Source organism: Denticeps clupeoides, chromosome 11 (genome assembly GCF_900700375.1).
Source record: "Denticeps clupeoides chromosome 11, fDenClu1.1, whole genome shotgun sequence".
Classification (NCBI taxonomy): Eukaryota; Metazoa; Chordata; class Actinopteri; order Clupeiformes; family Denticipitidae; genus Denticeps; species Denticeps clupeoides.
The window spans coordinates 363,954-375,846 of NC_041717.1; the positions used below are offsets into that span (position 1 = coordinate 363,954).

The following is an 11,893-nucleotide window of genomic DNA, read 5'->3' on the forward strand; positions in this document are numbered from 1 at the left end:
AACTGCAGTGGATATGAAAAATGTAGTCTATAGATAATATATAATTTTTTCGACCACTTTTATATTCGTCTATCGTTCTGTTCCTTATTAAAACAGTTCCGCCCCCCGCCACGGTGAAAAGTGGACCCGCCCACCTGCAGACTGTTGACTCTCCGTGACGCGGATAGGCAGAACCCGAGGAGAGATGGCGCCGTCGGGGGAGACGCAGACGCTCTGCAAAGATAATGTGAACTACAGGCTGCATTTTCGGATGATCAACGAGCAGCAGGTGGAAGACATCACCGTCCAGTTCTTCTACAAGCCGCATACCATCACTCTGCTGACTTTCACAGTGGTCAGCCTCATGTATTTTGCCTTCACCAGGTACCAGAGAGCAGGTGTTGGCCTTCAACTGCTCACAAACCGAGCAGATATGAACATTGTTTAAAAGACCTCTGAGGGCTGATGCTGAGGGCTGAGCGCAGCTCAGTCATCCTCCATTTGCTGAACTTTGCCAGCACTACACTGCTTCTTGACCCCTGTGTCACAGTTGGTGCCATATTTAGTCATGAAAACATTGAATAAAATAGAGTTAAAACTGTAGAGTAGAGTTTTACAAAAACTGTGATGGTAGCATGTGAATGTAGAGGATTATAGCGAATTACAGTTCATTTCTTCTATTCCTCACTAAGAACAAATCTAACCAAATGTTTTAATGCTAGAGATCAACCTCCACATCGCTAGTTCACTTTTCCAGGATTAGTTGTGAAATGAGCAACAAACAGGGTGCTTTTGGCAACATAATTCCAAATCTGTCTGTTTCTGTTACAGGAATGATGTCGATCCTGACAACAACCTGCGTGTGGGGCTTCTCCTGGTCATCTCCTTCTTCTTGGTCATCAGTGTCCTGGCGTTTCCTAATGGTGGGTCTGACCTATAGAGCATAGAGACTACTTGTAAAGATACTTGGATAGCTTGAAGTTACCGCATTGTAAACATGTCTTCCAGGTCCATTCACTCGCCCGCACCCAGCAATATGGCGCATGGTGTTTGGTGAGTTTTGGCCTACATCAGCTATTTAGGTTTGAACTTGGAGATCAGTGTATTTCCTTAATGGGATGAAGCAGGTCCTGTATAGGCTTCACCTTATTTCAAGTCACTTGTATGAGAACCAGATTAAAAGTAGGACATCACCCAACTCTTTATGTCCAGTTTATTGATTATGTTGATTTTTGACTGGATGCCTGACTGCCCCTGTCTTCTCTCAGGTCTTAGTGTTGTGTATTTCCTGTTCCTGGTTTTTCTCATCTTCCTGAACTGGGATCAGGTGAAAACGCTCATGTACTGGATTGACCCTGACCTACGCTACGCCACACGAGAGGCAGATGTCATGGTGTGTAAATCAAACCAGATCTTTGTCTTTCCTGCTCTCTGCTAGATTTAACAACTGAAGATCCCAGATTTTGTTAATATGTTAACCCCTCCAGCTGGAATAAGTGTCTCGTATTTTAGTTTACATCACAATTTTGGCTTCTAAGAATTACAAGAATAATATAACAACATTGTCCTGCTTTTCCTGTATGTGCGAGGAGATTAATAAATACAGAAGTAAAATCCAGAAAGGCTATGGTGGCTTTCAGATGGGAAAAAACCCTGCAATGTTTTATAGGGTGGTGCAACCCTTTAATATTCCATCTTACAAAATGCATTGAACCCAGCCCTGACTCCTTAAGACCAGCCATAACGTGGATAGCCTAAGCAACCCAACATAGTTAATAATAATAAATGCAAACTTAAAAACCCAAAACCTATGCTGGCCCCCCATAAAGCGGGGGACCGAATCAACAGTCCTAATGTGTGAGACAGCACAAAAGTGCTCAGGGTGAACTACCACGCTGTAATAAGCAGTAACAGCAAAAAAAATTATGGCAATTATGGTAACGTAAATAACAGTAATACCTGAGCAAGTACACACCAATAAATCAGCTGAAACTGAACATGTACCTAGTCTGAAACTCGGGTGTGATATTTTCCATAGTAACAGTCTCCCTTTATTCCTTCAGAACAGACCTGACCACTCGTATGCTCGTATTTAATAGCACCTTTCATGGCTGCTCACTAACAGTGATTGGTTAAATGGGTTAAAGATTACACATTTAACTGTTAGTGCAGCAAAATAGTCTCTGGAGCTATTTTAATTATAAGGTTATTTTAGAGCACACATGATCTTTAACAATGTAGTGACCTTGTTAAAGCTTGTGCTGAAAGTACTTTTAATGGATTTTATTACAATTTTACAACCACCTGACACAAAGTGGAAGTACCATGAAATTAGAAATTAACTATTAAATATTACACTATAACTATTACATTTAAGACATACATAGTGTAAATATGAAAAGGCAACTCCCCTGTCCTAGACCTGGGCAGGGAGGAATGGCCAGTATCTGCGTAAACACATCTGAGAGAGGCAGAAAAACAGAGTTTGGACTAGGGTGATTAGTTCGTCAGTTCGGGCAGGAGCTTGTGCAGAGAAGAATGGTCGAGGCAGGCGAGGGATTATTCCTTCAATCAGGTTACCATGGAGTCCGTCTGTCCAAATTGGTGCACTGGAGGCTTGGTCGAGGTGCGTTGGTGAAGGTCTGGAGCCACAAATCAGAAGCAGGTATAGGGTAATCCAGAGAATGAGGTTGCACTTACCTTGAGCAACCTTGTAAGTAGTGTTACAATGGCAGAAAATCTATGATAATCAATCATCCCAAGAATCCACATTAAATAATTTTTCGCTGAAAAACACCACATCCTCCAAATACTCTAACCCTGCAACAACACAATTCATTAACCTCTGAGAAGTTAAAGGTGCAATTCTGAATCCAAAGCTCATCTCTGTGTAAGAGTACAACCCAGACGGTGGCACAAATGCAGAGATCTCCTGTGCACAAGGTGTCAGTGGCACCTGAAAATATCCTTAAAGCAAATCAAATTTGCTTACAAATTAGCACTGATCCCATCTGATCCACACAATCCTCAATGTGGGAATAGATAACGAATCCGGTTTAGTCACCATATTTGCTTTTCTATAATCCATGCAATAACAGACTGACAGGACAGACTCAATGATGACTGCAGTGTAGAACTTGTTATCTTTATTTTCATGACCATTTACATTGGTAGATTCTCACTATGAATGAACACATGTGGAGTTACTTAAAAAAAAGTTGAAATAACTGAAAACATGTTTTATATTCTAGTTTCTTCAAAATAGCCACCCTTTGCTCTGATTACTGCTTTGCACACTCTTGGCATTCTCTCGATGAGCTTCAAGAGGTTGTCACATGAAATGGTTCTTACAGTCTTGAGCATGTTCAGCCATCCTGAATGAGTTCAATGACAAACTTCAGGAGTTTTACAGCTCAGTTCCAATAGCTACAGTCCTTGGTGTAGATGGAGAAGAGCTGTGGGGAAAGGACACATCCTGTGTGTTGTGGCTGCAGAATGTAGAGAATGTTGTGTCTTCACCATGTGTAGATGCCTAAATGCAAATTTGCTATCATCTGGCTGATGAGCCGTTTGTGTTAACATGCAATTGAACAGTTTGGTAAGTGTTCACATAATTTTAATATAGAAAAACCTGGTTTTACGCCTACATGTAAAAGGCAAGGCCAGGTTATATTTAACAGCACTATTTAACCCCACTTTAAACCAATTAGACAAGTACAAATTGATTTATACTGAATAGATAAAAACTATATGCAATAACAATAATAAACATAAGCAGTCAAATCTATAACCTGATTGAAACGGAAGTGAAGTGATTTGTGATTGTGGTGCACACACATTACTAACCAGTGAAGAAATGGGCAGCTTCAAGTGACACCCAGGGAGCAGTAAGAGTGGATTCTTCAGTCTACTCAGTGCTGACCAAAATAACAGGAATCAAATAATTTTATACAAATTTAGTAACTAATTCCTACAATACATAAAAGTTCAGCAAAATATAGGAATAAGCTCATAAATAAAATATATTTTACAATCCAAAATATCACCACAAATGTATAATATTAAAAGGAAAAATAAGTCAAACAAAAAGCACTGAACACTTCATGGTCCTAGTCAGACAGCGGGCTCTCATCTGAAAAAGACCCTAAAATGAATGACTAGCCATGTCTGCGTGTAAACTGAAATAATATATAAAAGGCTGTTAACAGCCATCTAAAATGATTAAAGCAGATGCCTCTTCCAGTCCAGCACAGCTAGAAAGCTCTGATGAGGTTGTGGATACAACTAACCTAAGCCAAATCCTTAATGCCATTCACACGATAAAAGAGGACGTTACATAGAGATTTGAAGTTTACTATGTTATATTCAGGGAATTCAAGGAGAATTGGGGACAGTGTCAGCTCACATAACAGAGGCTGAAGAGAGATCTAAGTAAATTATATCTATAGATCTATATAAATTCTCAGAAAACTCAGTCTAATACAAGGAAAGCTGCTGTTTAAGGTGGACTACAACTTTTTAAAAGCCGTTCAAATCTTCAAGTCTTCCTGTGATGACAGAGGGGGCTGACATGTACTATTATACAGTATCTAATAAAAGTGAGTACACTCTTCACATTTTTGTAAATATTTTATGATGTATTGCTGGCAACAATAGTGAGTACAAATTCTGAACATTTCCATGGCTGTGATTGGCAGCGGCTACCTGCTGGTGACACTGTATTAGGGAAGTTAGCCTGGTCACAGGTGAACTTTGGACTAAGGTTGGGTGGCACTGAGTTGTAATCCAGTTCCATCTTTACCTAATCACTCTGCCACTCAGCCAACAAGAGCATCTCCCAGTCCCCTACCCACTCTAATGCTGTGAACTAGGAACACATTAGTCCAGCTCTTGAGTTGTTATTTCTTGTGACTTTTTTTGTCTTTTTTTGACAGGAATATGCAATTAACTGTCATGTGATCACATGACAATTGAAAGAACCTGCAATAAGTTGATGAGAATATAGTGTCTTATCTGTGAATTTAGCACTGCCTCAGTACTTCAAATTTTCCCTTGGTGATGAAAAGTAGAATTTTGTATTTATTGAGATCAGTAGTATCTATAAGACACTTGATTTATGACCTCCCTGTCACTGTGGAGGAAAAGGTCAAGATATATGACTCTTCTACTCCTTCTGTCACTGTGTAGGGGATCTTTACTTTTTCCTCCACAGTGACAGGAGTGTCATAAGTATTTTTTTTTTACATAAAGTGACTGATAGATACTACTGAGATCTATTTCTAAAGAAATTTAATTTCACTTTCAATTTTCTTATGGTGCAAAGGCGCTGGGGACTTCTTTTACTGTTACCTAACATACAACTGTTTGTGATTTTGTGTGTGTTTGAAGGGATATTCACTCAACTACAGGGAAGCTAAAGCGTGCTGTGCTCCAGTTCACTCCGGCCAGTTGGACCTACGTTCGCTGGTTTGACCCAAAGTCATCTTTCCAGAGAGTGAACTGGGAACACATTAGTCCAGCTCTTGAGTTGTTATTCCTTGTGACTTTTTTTTGACAGGAATATGCAGTTAACTGTCATGTGATAACATGGGAGCGAATTCTGAGCCACTTTGACATCTTTGCGTTTGGCCATTTTTGGGGCTGGGCAATGAAGGCCCTGCTCATCCGGAGTTATGGCCTCTGCTGGACCATCAGCATCACTTGGGAGCTCACAGAGGTAATGGAAGCCGGTGGGTTTTATCAGGTTTTGAAAGATTCATAAGTCAAATTTAGCAGATTACTGTATTTCACACACTTGGCTTGTCTATGCCAACTGTTCTGAATGACTTCCTATGTTGAGAACTTGCTGCTGATCAGTAAAGACTACCGGGAGCTTGTAGGAAATTTTTGAATGTTTAAGCTTTGACATTTGTACCTGATATCAAAACATTTTAGCCACTATGTCTTAAATTATGCCTGATCCCAAGTGCCCCTCCCATATTTGCTTCATCTTTGAAAGTCAACATGGTTCCATATCAAATCCTCTCTTTTTGGTTTGTAAGATTGAATCAGCAAGTGTTTAGTGATGTGCAGGAAAGTAAACTCACTCAAGTAAACTCATTGCGATTTTACATAGTGATATTGTATCGATTCAGAGACATCAAATATCAATATTTTTGTATACAAATTTAGTCCATCGGGTGGTGATGTTGAGTGTTTTCTTTAGCAAGGTCAGTCAGTTTAGTAAGGTTAGCCTCCACTCCTGTGGATGGCGCTATACAGCTGGGTTCTTGGCATTTCAGACAGAGTGAAATCACAAAACATGAGAGACCTATCACAGCATCTTGTATTTCAGCTCTGGTTTTACATTTTCAGTGATATTACAAATATCGTAATATGTAAAGTATCACAATAAATTGTAATATAATCGTATCATAAACCATATCAATTAGATCTATATTTTGTTGTCAATTTACGTGCTGACTGTCTCTCAGCTTTTCTTCATGCATCTGCTGCCTAACTTTGCGGAGTGCTGGTGGGATCAGGTGATCCTGGACATTCTGCTGTGCAACGGTGGAGGCATCTGGCTGGGAATGACAGTCTGCCGTTTTTTGGAAATGCGCACCTACCACTGGGCCAGCATCAAGTGGGTTCTTCTGAGTACTCAGGACCAGGATACCATTACTGTTAATAATCATTACAATGTTACACAGTGACAATAGTACAAAGTAAAATAGAATAAAGAAAAATGATATACTCTGTGGTGAACAAGTTTGTAAAAGAACCTGTAATAAGTTGATGAGAATATAGTGTCTTCTCTGTGAATTTAGCACTGCCTCAGTAATTCAGATTTTCCCTTGGTGATGAAAAGTAGAATTTTGTATTTATTGAGATCAGTAGTATCTATAAGACACTTGATTTATGACCTCCCTGTCACTGTGGAGGAAAAGGTCAAGATATATGACTCTTCTACTCCTTCTGTCACTGTGTAGGGGATCTTTACTTTTTCCTTTACAGTGACAGGAGTGTCATAAATATTTTTTAACATAAAGTGTCTGATAGATACTACTGAGATCTATTTCTAAAGAAATTAAATTTCACTTTCAATTTTCATATGGTGCAAAGGTGCTGGGGACTTCTTTTACTGTTAACTAACATACAACTGATTTTGTGTGTGTTTGAAGGGATATTCACTCAACTACAGGGAAGCTAAAGCGTGCTGTGCTCCAGTTCACTCCGGCCAGTTGGACCTACGTTCGCTGGTTTGACCCAAAGTCATCTTTCCAGAGAGTGGCAGGAATTTACCTGTTCATGATCCTATGGCAGGTAGCATCTTATCCTCACACATTATACACACTCTTATCTTTAAACGTCATAACAGCAGCCTGCTTTAGTAGCTAGCATCCCTCAAAAAAACTCTCATATATTAGATAATTCATTATTCATATGATATTTTAGCACACTACATGATTTCAGGATTGTCAGGCTAAGGCTATGAAGCCATTCTACTAGCAGAAATGTGGAGGAGGCATATTTTGTTATTGTTATATATTTTGTCATATATATTATTGATAAATCAGTATTGATATATTTTTTACTGACAGAATTGACAGAACTGACTCATATCTTTAATAATTGACTTTGTTCTCCCCTCTCTGACTCTGCTAGCTGACTGAGTTGAACACGTTCTTCCTGAAGCACATCTTCATTTTCCAGGCCTCTCATGCACTCAGCTGGTGCCGAATCCTCTTCATTGGGGTCATCACTGCACCTACAGTACGGTAGGAGTTTTCAGTTACAGAATATATACAGAACATCATCTCCCAGCAATGAATAAACATAATCAGCTGCAGCTAACCTATAATACCATGTACAAGTCTTATTCTGATTTGTCCAGACATGACTGATGCTGTGGTGGCCAGTTCTCACTCCTCAACCTGGGCCAGCACAGCATCAGTCATGTCTGTTTTGCGGATGATGACTGGGACTGTCTTGTTGTGTTGCAGACAGTACTATGCCTACCTGACCGACACACAGTGTAAACGAGTTGGGACACAGTGCTGGGTGTTTGGGTAAGTTCCTGGATGTGTTTGTGTGTTGCTACATAACAGGTCATATGTTTGGGCCCACCCTTAGACAAAAACCAAATGCGGCATTTTTCAAAAATGGCATTTCAAGAAAACATTATAAGTCAAATAAGTGTTTATTTGTTCAATTTAGATTGGCACAAAGCGCCTCACAATAGAACAGTGCTCACAACCCCTAGCGAACAAGTTAGAGACAACAGTGGCAAAGAAAAAAAACCTGGAACTGAGAAACAAACCTCACCTCCATTACACATTTTTTTCTTACTGATTCACTAGTGTGATGGACATGACAATGCTTTTAGATGTACTAAATCACTAGAATCTGTTCACTAAAAAGATCAATTTAAAAGATTTGAAGATGAAATGTGTTGTGATTGTGTTGCTTTGACAATCACATTTGTAAAAATATACTCATTTATAAATCATGACATTTCAAGTGTCCTGTCCTATGATATGCAGTTTAACTGGTCTACTTGGCAAATTGGGCTCAGCAAGTGATTCGTTCACTCACTGAAATTCACACTGAACATGCACCATTCCCTTGCAAATTAAGAGAAAAGTCAGAGAAAAATACTTCATTCTTATAATAAGGCATTAGGACAATGCATATAACATTTTCTAGTCTATGTTTTTGAACTCACTTTATACTAACGACCAAGCCCCAAGGCTGCGTTTAACACTTGTTTAAAAAAAGGTTCCTTTGTGGCAAAATAATCTCACTGTAGACAAGTTCTCCCGCTAGAGAATGGGTGATGTCATGTGCTGCCAAACTGAATTATTGATCCAGTTTCCCGCTGGTGCTGTGCGTGAAGAGCGATTTTAACTTAGGAGGGGTCAGTTATAGCATTGTCCAAGTGTCCAGAGCTCTTTCATTTAACTACATTGTCGTGAGGGTTGTGCCCAGTGATTATGTTAGCCACAGCCACTTTTTATGATGAACCCTGGGGCAAGAAGAGCGCATCCCTGCAAACCCTGCTTTCCCTGGAGCGCACAAGCAGGTGGCTAATGAAACCAACATAGAGTCTTTATTCTTCCATGGTAAGGACTCCGATATCTAACATTCGTTCAGCTCCACTTTGGACCACGCTGCTTGTGTTCCACTTGTCATTGCTCTGCTTCCCACATTTGTTTTCTGCTAATAACCTTTTTTTATTTGTTCTTAAAAAAATCTAAAGGTGGGCTCAAACTTGTGACCTATAGTTAACATTTAACTTTTGATAAGATTTTACAAAACATAATCTGCTGGTGCATTTGTGTAATACTTACATACTGAGTGAATCCTGATTCCTGTTCTCTGTGTTCAGGGCCATAGCTTTCCTGGAGGCCGTGGCATGTGTGAAGTTTGGACAGGACCTTTTCTCCAAAACACAGATCCTGTATGTTTTCCTGTGGTTACTGTGTGTGGTAAGAGCTCTTCATGCCCAATTTTGTGTGTGTGAGATCAGTGTGCTCGTACTGAGGCTTCATTTCATCCAGGCCTTCATCACCTTTCTGTGCCTGTATGGGATGATGTGGTATGAGCAGAACTACAGTTCCAAGATAACTGTGAGTTTGCAGAGTGATCTTTACTATAAACTTTAACCGGAAACTCATCGTAGATGCATCACTGTAGTCATGCTTTGTGCTGCTGTTTTCAGAGCTCTTCAGACTGCGAAGACAGTAACTTCACTGATTTTTGTGGCCGAATCCTTGATGGAATGAAAGGTAGCTGTGTGTGTGTGTGTGTGTGTGTGTGTGTGTGTGTGAGATGGTAGGGATGGGTGGTAGTAGCCTAGTGAGTAACGCACTTGCCTTTGAACCAGAAGTCCCAGGTTCAAACCCCACTTACTGCCATTGTGTCCCTGAGCTCTGGATGAGGGCATCTGATAAAAGTGTACACAGTGTGGAGAGTGTTCAGGAAGCTACTTTGAGTACAGCTTTGTACAGCCTAAATGCCAGAAAGGTTATAATGCTCAGGAAAATGTACATAATAGCTCACATCTAAAAAAAATTCCATCTCTCCCTTTTTTTTTTTAGTTTTAAGAGAAGGAATAAGAGTTTGAATCCCAGTATTGAGTATTGTCCATGTTACATGGCAGTATCTAGAACAATGAAATAAGATCCAATATTTAAACATCTTGAATCTGATTTGAGCATTCAGATGCAGATGACCGACAATAAAAATAATATCCTGATATTTAATTTATTTTGATGTGGATTTGTATGTAATTGAAATATAAGGAATATTGCAAAAGAAGAAATGGTGTTACAGCAATAATATATTTGCACATGTATTATTATAATGATGTCTTTTTTTTATGGATTCATTAAGTATTCCGAATACATTTTGTTATGTACTGTAAGAGTTCACGGTACATTTTGGGTAGTGGTGGCTTAGCGGGTAAGGAAGTGGACCGTAATCGAAGGGATGCAGGTTCAAATTCCAAAGGTGCCACTGAGGTCCCCTTAATCAAGGTACCATCCCCACCTACTGCTCCCCTGGCACCTTTCATGGCTGCACACTGCTCGCTAAGGGTGAAGGTTACATGCAGAGGGACACCTTTTATTGTGTCACAGAGTGCTGTGCTTGCTGTGTATCACAATGACAATCACTTCACTTTCATTTGCACTTACATTTACGTGCATGTGAACTAATTCATCCCTCAATTTGACCTCACAGGTGCAAAGGATTCTGGGAGCAGTTCCTCTCGGCGTAGAAAAGGAGCATCTGGGAAGAGCAAAAGCACTAATGGAGTCAGCAGAAAAAAGTGAACAGCAGCCATCCCATGGAGAGACAAAATGAACCACTTGAGCACAGATTGCTGGTTCTATATCCAGCATCATCATTATTATCATTATTTTGGAACATGGTGGGTTCATACACTTATTTCTTCTGACGTGATGTGATTGAGAATTTACCATTTATCATTGTGCAAACCCCACACACAGTTCAAACGAGCCTGGCTGTGTGTTTCTGCACTGCATCCTCTCACCACAACACTTTGCTGTTTAGAAAATACTGATCTTCTTTGGAAGAGAAGTTAACTTACTTGTGGATCATCTGTGTATGTTCTTGTATGTTTATATGTGCATGTGTGTATATGTATATTAATATATTATATACACACACATATATGTGTGTGTGTGTGTGTGTGTGTGTATATATTAGTTTTGTTCTGTTTTTTTCCATACTGTATTTTGATATTTACCAGAAGTGCTATTTGTAGTTTCAAAGTTTTAGCAGTTAACACAGTGATATTTTCTCTTGAGCTGCCTTGAGACATCATGTGAATATTAAAAGTTCTATACAATCATAATCAACATATAATGTTTTTTTCCAAGTTGGGATTTTCATTAGCATGTTCTGGGATAATTACAACTACAATGGGAGATATGGCCAGGGCAATATCAAGGGAAATTATCTGCTGTTAATGCATACACTGGAGATTAAACAGCTGTGTCAATTCAGGACTTTATCAAATAAGGGTATTCATATAATTTGGTATGGAATGGAACAAATAAGGAGATTACGTTTGATATTTATAACAATATTTACAGATTTGCCTTGATACAGTTAAATGTGTTCAGTTCAAATAAAAGATTGACATCTTCTAAATAGAGTATTATTTATTATCTAAATAGAGTCTAAATAGAGTATAATTTAATGCAATTTATTTATTACCATTGCACACTTGTACAAAAACATTTCCACAAAGTCAGGATTACAACAACAATGGACAGATTTATGGTGCAAAAAGATATTATTTGAAAATGTCCTTGGTCATATGACTCTTGCCATGAGGTAATCCCCCCGTCCACCACACAAACTTTAATAGAGCGCTCCCTCTGGTGGGACTGGTCTCCTGCTA

At 39.3% G+C, this 11,893-nt stretch overlaps 1 protein-coding gene across 1 annotated transcript; it reads left to right on the top strand.

Annotated features, from left to right (window-relative positions):
• Positions 1-181: 181 nt before the first annotated feature.
• On the top strand, positions 182-11,546 carry ptdss1b (phosphatidylserine synthase 1b). The gene is made up of 13 exons (XM_028995345.1): positions 182-363; positions 811-902; positions 988-1,032; positions 1,248-1,372; positions 5,537-5,695; positions 6,453-6,604; positions 7,143-7,284; positions 7,627-7,739; positions 7,965-8,030; positions 9,350-9,449; positions 9,522-9,590; positions 9,683-9,749; positions 10,705-11,546. Exons 1-13 carry the CDS (start codon positions 185-187, stop codon positions 10,794-10,796), a joined length of 1,401 nt encoding a protein of 466 aa, XP_028851178.1. The 5' UTR covers positions 182-184; the 3' UTR covers positions 10,797-11,546.
• Positions 11,547-11,893: the final 347 nt, after the last annotated feature.